The 14,840-nt window shown below is 42.3% G+C and overlaps 1 protein-coding gene across 1 annotated transcript; it reads right to left on the bottom strand.

Annotated features, from left to right (window-relative positions):
* Nucleotides 1–831: 831 nt before the first annotated feature.
* csrp2 (cysteine and glycine-rich protein 2) lies at nucleotides 832–13,015 on the bottom strand. Its single transcript, XM_061075492.1, has 6 exons — nucleotides 12,928–13,015; nucleotides 10,791–10,916; nucleotides 7,385–7,553; nucleotides 5,429–5,558; nucleotides 3,317–3,410; nucleotides 832–1,047 (listed from the first exon to the last, which is right to left on the bottom strand). The coding sequence occupies exons 2-6, from the start codon at nucleotides 10,900–10,902 to the stop codon at nucleotides 971–973; spliced, it is 582 nt and encodes a 193-aa protein (XP_060931475.1). The 5' UTR covers nucleotides 10,903–10,916; nucleotides 12,928–13,015; the 3' UTR covers nucleotides 832–970.
* Nucleotides 13,016–14,840: the final 1,825 nt, after the last annotated feature.

Below are 14,840 nucleotides of genomic sequence, written 5' to 3'. Positions count from 1 at the left end.
TGGAAGTCGTCTTTCAGGGCGGCCAGATCTCCAGTCGGGCCCTCCTGTGCAAGTGTGTAATATATTTGAATGTTCCATGCTTGTGGACTCTGTAGTCATCCTAAAAGGTTTTTTTTATTGTCATATATTGCTGGGTCTGTTATACCACTGGATGTACAAATTGTAAAGCAAAGACACTAGAGAACTAAGGCAGACGCCATTTTTTTGGGTTTGTTTTCTAAAAGCTGAAATGTGACCATGCAATAGTTTTAAGGATAGAGGGAGGTTATATTATATTAAGGCCTCCCAAACTCTTTGGGCCTCATGTTTGCATCATCAGAAGGGGACAGTGTGTGTGCGTGTGTGTGTGTCATCATTTCACTCCCACCACCATACAAGCCACTGCCCGACGAAGACGCCCGGCAGCAGCCGCAGTTCGTGAGCTTTAAAAGGTCCGAAACCACGAGCCGGCTGTTCAGATCTCATATCAGCAGAACATGCTCCCAGGAATTATCCACTTGTGTGTTCTGATGATGCCTTTTCAAGTGACAGGAGGTAAATGGTGTTTTCTAAAGAGGTCAACACCCCACTCCCCCCCCATTCATCATCAACTCAAAGCCATTTCAGTCCTCACTAGTTCTTCCAGCAAACCCGTCCCTTCTACCCTCTCACCTCATCCTGTGGAATAAAGAAAGAGAAAAGGAAAAAAAAAAGATAAAGCACATAATCATCTCCAGTGCCTCTCTGCCCACCTTCAGACATCACTGTAACTCCGCTTCAGATGTAAACATATGGGCATGGTTCAGTTTTAATGGCTTTAATAATAAAATACAGTCAAATGTGAAATGGTGGTTTGGTTTGTAAATGTTTTTTATTTCGCCGTTTCAGCGCGGGAGCACGGAGGGTAGAAAACACAGTAACAAAGTCAACAGTAGCACAGAGGAATGTGTAAGGGTGAGATGATCTGTCTGAGGGATCCACTTCAGCTTCATCACTGAGCGTGAACCAGAGCTCCGGCTCCCTGGCCGTAACCGAAGCCTTTGGGCCCAAAGTTCTTGGCGTAGCATGCTGTGGAAAGGGAGGAAAGAATTAAAATGAGATTATAGATGCAAATGTCATGAAACTTCACTAATGATTATTTTAAATTTAGAAAAAAGCAAGTTTGAAGCTTTATACGGAGACGGATTCATGGTTAGTATAAGAGTCCATGGAAGTGTATTGTTCTGCCCCAGTGTGACTAGGTGGTAAAATAATATTACTAAATCTACACTGATGGATACAAGGACATTTTACTGTGTTTTGGTTGAAATATCCCTTTAACCTTCAAGCCGTTGATATAGTTGCTGTTAAGCCACATGTTGGTATAGACGACCAAATGAATTGGGAGCGTGATTGTTCCCGTGCTTGCTGTGAAGTGTAACATGAGTATTCCACTAGAGGCCCCACCACAGAGTTTGGGCTGTACAGAACCTTTAAATTTACTGGAGATCGGGTACAGCCCTGACCATCATGTGTGTAATGCATCTTGTGGATGAGTAGCATGAATTTCTGAGGATGTGCACCAAATGGAAGCAGGTTGCCCATGACAGCAATGATGCCTGCTTCTAAAAGTAACTATATCTCCACCCTTAGTCAGTCACACTTACAGTCAGTAGTTACTAAGAGCAGAAGGAGTCTTTTGCCAAAGCCCTTTAAATTTATCACAGCAGGAAGTCGTGATAGTGAGTTAGTGTGAACAAGAACTCGTGAAATGAAGCAGCGAAAATGAATTCAGCCATAATTGTTTCACGATATATAGACTTGTTCCTTTTCCCACTGTGACAGGTCAAAATGTCTCTCAGTTAAATTCCCCTGCACTTCCTGTGTCTACGATCAAACTGAGCAGGGGTGTCATCGTGAAAACCCCTCTGTGTGTGTGTGTGTGTGTGTGTAGGTCATTCAACTGGCAGTAGCTGAAGACAGAACCAGTTTCCCAGCTCCCACCCTCAGCTGTTTATCTCACACCAGCGTGATAAGTTTGAAACGCGCTCACAGCTCAGATTGTGGTCAGGCAATGAGCAGTGGAATTTTTCACTCTCTCTTTAAATCCCGCCTGGATTTTGTTTCTGCTGCAGAGCGCAGGTCTGCTGGCTTCAAAAAAATCCACGATGAGTAACAATATCCAGCAGACAGAGTCGGGATGTCTCGGAGAGGACGGAGACAAAACCACTGATTGATAGCAGCAGCAGCGGCGGCAGAGTTTGGCCTGTGTTGGGTTTAGAGGCCGAGAGAGAGGCAACATTCCTGCTCATCAGCACATGGTTTCATTATGACGCTCAGCAAACATCCATCTGCCTGTGTGTGTGTGTGTGTGTGTGTGTGTGTATCTGTGTGTGTGTGTGTGGCCAAGTCATCCTGTCTGTGTGTTGATGAGGAGAGAGTGAAATCACGGTGGAGGTCAGGCTGCAGATGTGGACAGGAAGTAGCTCAGTTAGATGGACAAGGCCGCTGTCGTCCATCCAAACCCCCCCCCCCCCCCCCCCCCCCCACACACACACACACACACACACACACACACACACAGACAGTGAGTCCAACAGTCTGCGTAAGTGCTCTTTAGGTTTGTTAAAAACCTGCCAGTCAGGTTTGCTTATACTGATATGATCACAGCATTTGTCAATAGCAGCCTAGCTTTAAGAGCTGCTGTGTTGTAATTATTGCAAATACTTCCTGGTTGAAGAAGTGAGTGCAACATACTCTGTATCTAGCAGGTGTCTCACTCACATGACATCAGCATGTTCACAGAGACAATGCAAACACCCTCAAGGTACTCTGGGGCAGTGTTTACCATGTTCACGGGTTGAATTCCGGTGCGTTTGCATGTTCACAATGACAATGCTTTGATACTGAGGCTGGATTTAAGCATATTTTTGTTGCTTTTTGATCATAAACCAAAGAATTGGACAAATCAAAACCTGATGGCACCAGATGACATGTTAAGTGGTCACCTGACTTTGATCAACACAAGAAAAATGTAGAGACCTTTTTCACCATGTCACCACAGAATGCCCACATGTCATATTTTAAATGGCTGAATCTGGAAACTTCTCGGCTCACTAACAGTATTCTGCATTAATGGATGTTAATCTGTTTTCAATTGGTTGATTTATTCCCCTCTTGTTTTTGCCAGCGCGAGTGTTGGCTACAGCTAATGCTGTTTTACACTGTGTTCTTTGCGGCTCTCTGTGAAATCTCAGCGATGGCAGAGATCCATCAGGAAATCAAAGCCTCGACAGAAACATTTTGTTACAGCGCTGTCGTAAAAAAGAACCACTGCACATATTTAGTTTCTTCTCACCTTTGCAGTAGATTTCTCCGTCTTTCTCCGTCTGGGTGGTCGACTCCAGGCTCTTTCCACATTTCGCGCAGCGGAAGCAGTTCTTGTGCCACGGCTACGAAGAGAAAGGATGTTCATGTAGAGGGGCAGATGTTCAAGTCTGTTGCATTGTTACGATTTGTGCAAAAAACAACATTCTTTTTTTTCTTACAGCAGATCACATTTCACCTCCTACATTGACAACTATCCTATCGAAAGCTTTTTTTAACATCTTCTTTATTCAGAAAATTTCAGGTTACGTTTGAGAGTCAGTGGAGCCGCAAATAGATTTGCTCCCATTAGGAAACACATTAACAGCTCCTGCCCGCCCAATGACATCACCCTCTATAAATCAGCACGTGTGTGAACCCACATGTGCATCAGCGACGGGGGGGGGACCGTCCACTCCCATTTTTTAGAGGGAACACAAATCTGTGCTGCTTGTGGACATGGTTTTCATGTGAGCAGCCACACTGAGACTTGTTCGGGACGATACAACGTGCCAACAGATCTCCATTACAGTGTGAGCTTCACGGCTTCATCTGCCCGTAAATCTGTGTGTGTGCACAACATCTGCCAGGAGACCGGTGTCCGCACAGCTTCATGGAAAAGCTTCAATCAGAAAGAAACAGGGTTCGTGTTCTCTCATTAGGAGGCGCTGCACCAAACCTCCTGCATGTGGTTCGGTGCTGTAAAATAAAAACATGTGCGTTCAATTCGGTCACTTAAGTTTCCTCCCTGCGGTTTTTGCGATGTGGACCGTGACCCTGTGGCGTTCGAGGACTTGGCCCCTCGGTTAGCGGTTTGATTCCTGTTGGATGCTAAATCAGTGTGTAATGATAGTTCTGTGATGATGAATACACACTTCACGTTCAAAGGTTTCGTTATAACCCCATTAAGTTCACACTGCAGCATAAGTCGTAGGAACACATTTATTCTAGTCTGTGGTGTAAGATTAAGTGCCGGGCACCCAGCCTGTTGTCAAGACAATCCCATGAATCCTCACCTGAGCCAAGAGACGTCACTTCTGTAACTTGGCTGAACGAGTGAAAGCCGAATGAAAAGTTGGCTCATATCTTGACAGGCATCACAATTTAATCTGCCAGACAGCGAGACAGTGTCCAGAGGGTATTGTACTCTGCGAACACGTGTGTCTGACTCTGCTGTCACTTCTCGCTGGTCAAATAAATGAGTTAGTTGATTAAGTGAACAGTCAAATATTAACCATTAATAATTTTGAGCTATTTAGTAATTTATCAAGCAAAAATGCCGCACACACTGTTTCGCTCTCACATTTTTAAATGCAGGATTTTCTTTTTCTCTCTTTTTTTTTTTTAAATATGAACAAAGTTATAATCTTAGGGTGTTAACTTGCAGGTTTTCACAATGTGGGCATTTCGGTACATTTTCATTTGCGCTTTGTCTTGAGTCTTTTGGGTTTTACAACTCACTTCAGTTGCCAGGATGCTCTGATGATTGTTTAACTGCTCAGATCAGGACCTTAAACTGACTAATATCCTGCGATATGTCCTGAACTGGGACCATAGTGTGGGAAACAATGAACTCTCTTTCTCTACCTCGTAAAATGAGAACATTCGAGGGAAGAAGACAAGATCTTCATCACGGGATATTGTTGAAGTGATCATGCTCTCTGAATAATTCGATGGAGCAAATATATTCGAAGCCTGTTGCTTTTTTTTCCTTTATAATGCTGTTTATTCGTAATTTCCCAGATGTGTAATGGCCTTAAGTCTGTGGAAAATTATGAATTATGAAGCGTGTTATTAGCAGCCGTAGGCTCATAGAGGAGCCGATGCATAAACCCGCCAAACCCTGAACAATGGGTTGTGTGTGCAGAGCATGTTGACTGACCGATCCAACACTGCCAGGCAAGTTAGAGACACACTGCCACTACTGTGCTGCCTCCTAAATGCAGCATGTTTGCCGAGGTGTAGCCGGAAGAAGCACAATTAGCTGCTTCATCCATTTTGAATAATAACTCCAGTAGTTAATTGATCAATTGTTAATATATTAGGTGTTAAATGTATCAAACATTGTCTTGTATTCAGAAGAAGCTTCAGATAAATCTCTCACCTTGCCCGCCCCCATGATCTTCTCAGCTGCATAGACAGAGTCTCCACATCGCGCACATTTCTCTGTACCTCCAAACTTCTGGGCAAACTTGGACGGGTTGGGGTTGGTGGTGGGTCTGTGAGTCGGCGTCCTACGAGAAAAGAAACAGGCAAATGAGGAAATGACTGATTGTTTACTAATAAAACGTTAATTCAGCTCTCTATTGTTCTTTAAATTAAAGGGCTTACATTTATTGATTCTTGTGTAAAATACAGTTTTAGAGAGAATTGTTTAGAAATGAAACCTGCTTCTACAGGGAAACAAAACGTTGACATTTTAAGGCTCAAAGATATTAAATATTCTCAAAGTTGCCTAATGCCAAAACCTATTTTCTTTAAAAAATATTAATCAACTGACATATTGAAGGAAGTATGACCCCACATTGCAACATCTCTAAAAAATACCTCAGTTTTCGTGTCAGTTAAACAAAAACTTATGCTTCAATAATGTCGACTGACACAAACTCCAATATTAACTATCGTCAGAATTTTCTTAAAGCGATAAAACCTCTTCATCTCCTCTTGTGTCTTTAGCCAGTGGTGGGAAAGCGAGCTGGGCATCCTGGGGCCTCAGAGCGGTGCTTATCGGAGGGTGACTGGCAGCCCCAGTGGCCCCTGAATGAAGCTCTTTGTGACCAAAGACTTAGAGAAGGGTGATCCTGCTGGTCACATAATGAACTCTTTGACAACTACAGTCATCCAACTTCTGGGGCAGGAATAAACCTTGTGGGTACGTGTGTGTGTGTGCGGGAGGGGCTGTGGATTTTCTGTTTGTTTCTTTGTGCCCACAAAGTGACAAACACGCAATCAAACCCTCTTAGGTCTCAGAGGTGGGTGCAGAAAATACAGACGCCTACAAGCTGCTAAAAGATGATGTATTAACTTTAAAAGTTTAAACATATTAAATATTTCAGGGATTCAGCTTTGACTTTTCTGCTGCTGGAGTTACACCGTCCACCAGAGCAGCTGGAAACAGCCGCAGCTGGATTTGATCAAGAGGCCGCCTGCCAATATTCCCGTCAAGGTTTCCTTCCTCTCTCCAAACCTTGTGGTTCAGTCAGTGGGAAACAGAGCAAAAAAGTTTGACATCTTTAAACCAGGGCCATTTGAGCCTTGTTTATCTCCTATGTCCAAGTGTCAGGACTGCTGATCTTCACTGTGTGTGACATCTGACTGTCACGTAATAATCTTTTATCACTGACCTTGCTGTAGCCATTGTTTATATCGTGCTCCCATCTGGTAATCCTTCCTAAGACCTGGAATAAGTTTACTGGCGTCAGAACCAAAACCTCGACAAGGCTAGGAGTAGGGATCAAGACATATCAATGGTACTATTTCTCTTATTGGTTCTGCTTGTTGATCCATTCGGAACTTTACCAGTGCTCTTATCAGCTCTTTTTCTTTGACTGTATTTTTATTTTTGTTTGTTTGCAGCCCCCTTAAACCACAAAACCATTCCTGCTCAGTGATCTGAAACCGAAACACAATCATGCTCTGACCATTACCAACGGAATTCATGAACGCACCCTGAACAATAGGCTGGATAATGCTTTCATTTAATCATTAACTCCTGTTCGTATACGTTAACTGTGTGTGTGTGGCCACCAAGCTGCTCACACACATCACATACCTGAGCTACGACAATTACTCTGCATTTCTGTGGACTATTGGACCTTATAAGAGAACATTTCGGGGAGGAGAGGACATTTTCGTCAGTTTGACTTGGTTTTAGGATTTATCGAATGTGAACACAGCTCTGATGAAAACCCAGCAGGATGCACAACACAACTCTGAACAGCAGCAGTGACAGATTGACTTCATCAATGATTATTACTGCACCACACTATTGTCAAACACACACACACACAGCATCCTATTACGCCACACTCGACACATAAGAAACGTCGGCCCAACTCACTCTTCGGGTTTGATTCCCAGCCGCTCTCCTCGGTCCATGCTGAGCGTGCCCGCCCCCTGTCCGTAGCCGTAGCCTTTGGGGCCGTACTTTTTACCGTAGCATGACTTGCAGTAGATCTCCTGGTCGTGAATGGCCAGTGTGGTGCTGTCTAAGCCCTTCCTGCAGACCACTGTGGACACAAAGAAAGACAATGTTGAAGCAATCTTGTCAGATGACAAAGAGGTATTGTACATTCTGGTGATCAGAAAGCTGCGACCCTGCAGTTGTACGTCTTTGACCTTTGACCACTGGAAACCAAGTGACAACTGGTCAATATTTGAGGAAATCCGCTAAAGGCAGATTAGAAAGATATGTTCAAAAGACAAAAAAACTGTTTTGCCCCAAATCTAATCAATACATTTATGAGTCTAGTGAACATTTAGTAACAAAGCTGATAGGATCATCCAGATGCAAATAAGTTTGTCATGTGGTTCCTGTTGTAACAAGCTCTTGGTCCTGTGACCACCAAAATCAAATCAGTTCATCCTTGAGTCTAAATTAACCTTTGTATCAAATTTGAAGAAATTCCCTCGAGGTATTCCAGAGACGTTGCGTTCTCAAAACCATTAAAATAGTTTGTTGAGGTCACAGTGACCCTGATGTGTTCATCCTTGAGTCCAACTAAAAGTTTGTACCAAATTTGAAAAGATTCCCTCAAGATATTTTTAAAATATCGTGTTCATAAGAATGGGACAGACGGACAATTCGAAAAAACAGAAGCATAGAAATAGTGTCTGCGGGTTTCAGAAAGAAAAATAACTTTGTGTTTCCTGCTGGAAATGTCTACTGGAAACATTTTTACATCTGAAATGGCGCTAACTTTTTCTCCAGAAATTCAATACGAATTGCGTGACAATTTGACAGTGACATTACAACTCTTAAATGTTTCAACTGCAAGCTTCCAGCAGTGAGCACACAACATGTGTCTCTTGGAGGTTTCGACTGTTCCAGTCCCACACAGAGATCCTTATCCTGTGAACTTTCTTTCTGATGAGAGGCGAGAGATTTAATCCAAACAGGGAAAGATACTTGGGGAAGTTGCCTCCCTTCATTTTTCATCTCAAATGAAACAAGAATAATAACTTTATGTCTACCACTTGATGGTGATTTTCCCCCCCTCAGAGGGTTGTTTTTCACAAGCCCGTGGGATTTCTTTATCACATCCCTGTTACTCTCACTGCATGTTAACATCATTTAAGCCTTTAGAGTGAACATATTAACATGCAGAGAGGAAAATGCATTTTCTTTATCCAGATTTGTATCATCCTGACTGGTTTTCCCGACGTCTGTATTGGATTTATTCAAGCAGAATACAGTAGCTGTTTGAAAAGCAGGTTTGTGTTAACCTAAGAACTTAATATCAGGGGAAAATACAACAAAGGAATTGCAGCTTCTCATGACTGCACACAAATTCTTCACACACTAGTCAGTGCTGTGTGACCGTCTGACACCGGTGTAACATTTCACACGATTGGCTGGGAAAGTGTCTCCGCTCCAGTCCCTCTGATCTCGTGGCCAACACTTTCAAAATAAAGGCTTTCACGAGCACGTTAGAAGATTTATGAGAGTCCAATTGTGTGACTCCTGAATCCTCATATTTCTTCAACCTCACTTGTTGCAGTTGTTCTGATTTCTCAGAGTATTTGTCACACTTATTTCCAGTTCCTCTCCACCACAGTAACATTGTTCATTGTGCGCTACCAATGCTATCAATTACTTTTTACGACAATGAATGAAATCTTAAGACCTGTGTTATGTATGATGCATGTCAGGGTCCCAGAACCACGTACACATGCCCATAACTGAAGATAAGGTGTGTAAGTAGCCGAGTACTTATCAGTTCCATGTTGGTTTTGTTTGTAGTTTTATTGTAGCAGGATAAAACTGTACCTGTATCGCTTAGAAAGAAATACAGCACATGGAGACATTCAAAACTATTAATTCCGCAAATTCTCTTAAAAACGTTTAAATGCACGTTAATGCAATTAAAATTGACCTAAACGTACATAATATTCTAGCTATGTTTAAGACTTTTCAAGCCACCAATTTAGGTTTGATATTTTTAGACTTTTCGAAACTCCACAAAAACCCAGTATAACAAATAATGACGACACAGTCACTGGAGTAGAGTCAAGTGAGGCTTGATTCCAACTGAGTGTCTCTATTGTCTGTAGCTGCCTTTTACACACTGAAATGGAAAGTGTTGAATGTCAGACAATGTCAGAATGGGCCAAAGGAGAAAGAAAGACGCCACGTCGGCTCGCTCCTCGTCTCCTTAGTGAGAGTGTAAGACAAAGCAGCCCTTTGTAAAAAAAAAAAAAAAACTCATCTTTTGTGGCTCAAACTGCTTTGGTCTCCACTTGATGGCGGCTAAATGAAAGTGTCAGTGTAATCCTGTTCTCCATGCAGGGTCCTCACTGGATCATCCTCACTGACATTTCAAGGACGGACCGGGGACAGAGCCGCTCACTCATCAAGCTGACTGACAATAACGTAGTGTGAGCTAGACAACCAATGGCCAGAGAGAGAAATGTCAGCAGCGGCTCTCCGATGAGTGCTGGTGAGTTGAAGCAGAGTTCACTGAGCGCTCTTATTCTCGCCCATGTAAGAATTACTGTTAAATGATCTTTCATGAGCCTTCACGGCTTGGAACAAGGACGTAACATCACACAGACGCCCTTTAATATATATGATGAATATATGATCTGTGGAGGTGGATGGAGTATCTGCTCTTGGCAGGTCTCTCATTAACATCAGGACTTTTCAGACTGCTGGCAGCAGCTTCTGAAGTCTGAGCTGTCCGATGTTTTCTTCAACCAAATGGGTTCCTCAATGTGCTGAAGGTACAAATCCATCATGAGATTTAGGAGTTGGCTCTCAAGCATCCACTTTTTGTGAACTGTACTTTTTCGAATAAGCAATGGATTTCATGCAGGCAATGCCCAATTCTCAGACTTTGTTTTTATTTGTATTCTTCAATAAGAGTCATCATATCTTCAAATATATGAAGAGAACATGAAACTGATATTTTGGTAATTAGTTTCTACCTGGTGTTGGTCAGGCTCAGCCTCATACACCCAATTCCAGTACTTCATCTCTGTACAGTGCAGATCCAATGCCAGGGCTCTTATTGTCACATATTCCTCCTTGCATGCACTTCAAAAAGATAATTTCAATTTAATAGCATGAGGAAGTAACTTCACACTGTTTAACTGGAGACAAACAATACACTGGCTTAGACGTAATATTTAAATCTGTGGAATGCTTTGAAGGCAGTGATGTGTGTGTAGTTCAAATCCTGCCTTAACCACAAGCATTGTCATTCTTGTTTACTCGTGGCCGGCTGCATCCAAACGGCAACACTTACTGCAGAGGAAACAGCATTTGTGGAAGCTCTTTCCGTCACACTGCACTTCCTCGGCGTGGTAGACTGTCCCACGGCACGCGCCGCATTTGTTGCCTCCTCCCCAGTTTGGCATTGTGTGTGTTGTTCCTAACGGGAGACAGAGAAAAGACGTGAGACATTTACTCATAGATCTATTTGGTCCTCATCCAAACGTTGGAAACAAACCAATTCCTTCAGTCCCATTCACCAAGAAAGCATGACTGGGAAACTGAACATACCTTCATTTCGGCACCATCCTTCTTAATTCATATCGCACACAGTTCCACCTGGGGCATCCTCCAGGTAGAGCTGTGTGTGGATATGAATGAAGACGGCTGTAATCATACTACCTGAAGAGCTTTAATTTATGTATTTAAAGCATAAAGCAGTCTCTCTCTCTCTCTCTCTCTCTCCATACAGTTATATCTGCATCGGCCTTGGAGAACCTGTTTGGCTGGGTATCCTAGTAGCACATGTTTGAATTGAAAACCAGTGCTCCAGGCCTTAACTACCTCTCTGACAGAAAAACACACGCAACACAAAGGAGGTCAGCCCAAATAACAGGGCAGGCTAATACCCAGAGGAATGTTTTACAGCACCGAGCCTTGAGGCTTTTGTTGACTGTTGTCTGACGGGCCGTGGCGGTGGCTGCAGGGTGTAAAGCACAAACAGGAGTAAATCAGAGTGTGAAGTAACTTCTGCTGTTTATGGCAGTGAGCCCACCAGACGCACCCAGTCCTTCCCTGACTCACATGCGCGTCTGTCTGTAATTACAGGTTCACTCATTTAACGGTTTTTAAGATGCTCTGCTTTCCTTGCGTATCACCGCAGCCGTGACGTCCGACCTCGGAGATTGAAATGAAAAAAAGCTCTGTGATTATTAACTTAAGTGCAAAGAAAAACACTTCATGAACTATCAATCTTGTCAGACGCTGGAGTTCTCCTCCCGGTTGAATTAGAGACTGTGAAACATTTACCCTTTAAGTTCACACAAGGGTTTGGTGTGATGAGAAAGTCTACGTCAAGCAACACTATGCTACTTTTTTTACCCGAAATTGGCAGCTTCAAAATAAGTTCGATAGTTCATTGACTTGGAATACGGAGAACGGAGCTGCTCTTATTCCCGCTCCTCACTCTGTAACTTTGACGAAGGGCTTTGGTAGCCTTCAGTTGTCATCAAAACTCAAAAGGGGTTTAGTTTGTCCAGTCTGGGCTACTGTAAAAAACATGGCGGCCTCCATAAAGAGGACCCGCTGATGTATGTACAACGTATTTAAATATAAAGGTAAAGAAAACAATACAATTTAAAACATCACCAGATTACTGCCGCTAATGAGTTTAAATCTGATATTTCATGACGCATTAAGTCCAATGAAAACATCTTTGTTTCTTCTCCTGCTTCTTGTTACATCATCATTTCATCTGTCTTTGGTCAGTGACCTCTCTGACCCTCACAACGTTAACAGTGGCTGCTGCACCATGTCAGCCAAAGGTTGCTTATTCAATGCCGTCTTCACTTGTTTATGAAAATTGATGACAGTCTTTTAGATTCAAATTCTATCAGTCTGACGCCACATCTTTCACGGAGCTGTAAACACTTGACAGTAGATTTGAAGTTGTGAAATCTGGCTACATCACAGATGACACTGCAGCACAAAGAAGAGAGAAACAGTTTGTATTACATATTTACAGAATTTATACTAAAAAAGTTAAATTTGTATATTTATTTAACATTTTCTCACGTCAATCTTCATTTTCTATGACCTGCAGCTTCTTAGCTTGATGACTTTCAACGTTTTGTGTGTTTTTAACCAAACAACAGCGAATTAAAAACCTTCACAGCTAAAGTTTAAATATTAAATGGCTGAAAGTAGTTTTTTTTACTAAACTGCACTTTATCTGAACTCAGTGGGGAAAGTTAATACTGTAATTGTTCAACCTGCAACACAGGACAGAAGTTGCTTTAAAGTTTTAGCGCTCAACACAAATAACACGACATATAAAAAGTGATTATAAAAGTAGCAAAACGTTAATTTGAACCTGTTTATCTTCAGTAAGCCAATCTGAAACATTCTTACGGTTGTCGTGCAGTATCATGTGTAAGGAATAACAAGTTTACCTGAGCGTCTGATTTTAAAAAGCAGGTAAAGTCCGGCTGTGAAAGTCTCCTGGCTCCAGATGAACGTGTGTTAACTGTTCTGCAGACTCCTACCACACTGAGCCTGAACGCCACACACTCCACATACTGCGTGTGGGAGGAGGAGAGAGTCTGAGGGGCGTGAACTCACCACTGTTGCCTTCAGGTGCTGTCGGGAAAAAAAGGAATAACACTAATGTCATTGTGTCAAAAATGTCAATAAGGTTTGAATTACGTTTCTATCACACACGTAGGTGAGAATTTAACCTGGGAGGCTACATGAGAGAGTGTTTAAAAGCCACAATGTATAAGCTGGTTAAGTTAATTGTCTGTTTGAATTGTTGCGGTGGTTACTTGTATTTGAATTGTTTTTTACCTGATTTGATCAATTTCAAATACACTCATATCACCACGGAAACATATGTTCAGTCAGTGGCAGCTTCAGAGGTTATAAAAAGGAAATTAGACAGTTTTATTAATACAAATGTAATCTTTATGGGATTTGAATGGTACAAGTATTGAGTTACCTGCTGTCCACACCGTGTGTATATCTATCTATCTATCTATCTATCTATCTATCTATCTATCTATCTATCTATCTATCTATCTATCTATCTATCTATCTATCTATCTATCTATCTATCTATCTATCTATCTATCTATCTATCTATCTATCTATCTATCTATCTATCTATCTATCTATCTATCTATCTATCTATCTATCTATCTATCTATCTATCTATCTATCTATCCAAATGTGCAGTTTTTCTGCCCCCTTCTGGACAAACAGTGCAATACCTGCTGTCTTTGCCAAGTTGCAACACAAAGGTTTCCGTGGTATTACATTATATAATAAAAACAGAGTTTACAGTTGCACACACACTGGCCCAGCACACACTGCCTCCACAGACCACCTGATAACAGCCTGATACCTTCAGCACGATAATACTCTAAACCTTGTTCTTGGCAAACAGGTTAAACGTGTAAATATCCCCCCCATCCTGCTGGTTATGAAAGCTTGTTTGTGACCTTTAGTCATGGCCTCACTACAAGTCTCCCCTCAGTGAAACATGGCAGCACTCACAGCACTCTGATGTGAGTAGTTCCATTCAACTGAAGGTCTTAAGTTCATGAAGAATTGGCGCAACAATCTGATTTTCAGTTAAACCAACTTGCCTCATTGATCCAAGTCTCCTGTTGTTAGAATGTAATCTACTGTGCGACGACTTCAGTCACTGCCGAGGTTTGATACTGAGTAAAAACAGACACCGCTTCATTATTTTCCAATTATGTGGTTTATTTACAGTTGGTCGCTTGTGAAGTATAATGAAGACAAAATGAAAGAAATAATCCTTCTGAGGCTCTTGGGCTGTGCTGAGTCACGGCGAGAGCTGACATCGGCATATGGAAAAAAAGTCTCAGGGAAAAAACCTTGACGAGAGTGCAGGGCCTCTCCAGCTGCATTCAGGGCTCCACAGGAGGAAAGAGGCGCAGATGGCATGTTAGGGAGAGGGAGGTGGAAACCACCGCCTACAACAAGTACAGTCAAAAAAAAGTACAGGGCCTCAGTGTTAGTATTAGTGGGATAGCAGGGGATACTCTGCAGCCTCAGTGTAAACAGATGCAAACAGAAAACCAGGTATTTTCTACCAAGTGTTGCACAAACTGACATTTAGGTTTGATTATAGTTCTAGAATAAAGGTTTTTTGAATCCATGCTTTGGGAAAAGGATTCACAATATCAATACCAGACTTTGTGCCAATCTGTCATAAAGTTGCTGAGATATTTCCGTGGATGAGTGAAAGTTTGACCTGCCAGTGGACGCTGGATGCAAAGTCATGAAATTGATCAAAATGTCATTGCAATCTGCCCAGGCTCAAGGGCTTCCTCACTTC

Source organism: Limanda limanda, chromosome 1 (genome assembly GCF_963576545.1).
Source record: "Limanda limanda chromosome 1, fLimLim1.1, whole genome shotgun sequence".
Classification (NCBI taxonomy): domain Eukaryota; kingdom Metazoa; phylum Chordata; class Actinopteri; order Pleuronectiformes; family Pleuronectidae; genus Limanda; species Limanda limanda.
Note: the sequence above shows the minus strand (reverse complement) of the source record. Positions and strands in the feature narration are given on the sequence as shown.

Excerpts from the sequence above, each read along its gene's own strand:
- csrp2 (XM_061075492.1), bottom strand. The coding sequence starts at position 10,902 with ATGCCAAACTGGGGAGGAGGCAACAAATGCGGCGCGTGCCGTGGGACA. Across the intron at positions 3,411-5,428 it reads AGATCATGGGGGCGGGCAAG|CCGTGGCACAAGAACTGCTT; the intron begins GTGAGAGATTTA and ends TTCTCTTCGTAG. Across the intron at positions 1,048-3,316 it reads CGGAGAAATCTACTGCAAAG|CATGCTACGCCAAGAACTTT; the intron begins GTGAGAAGAAAC and ends CCCTTTCCACAG.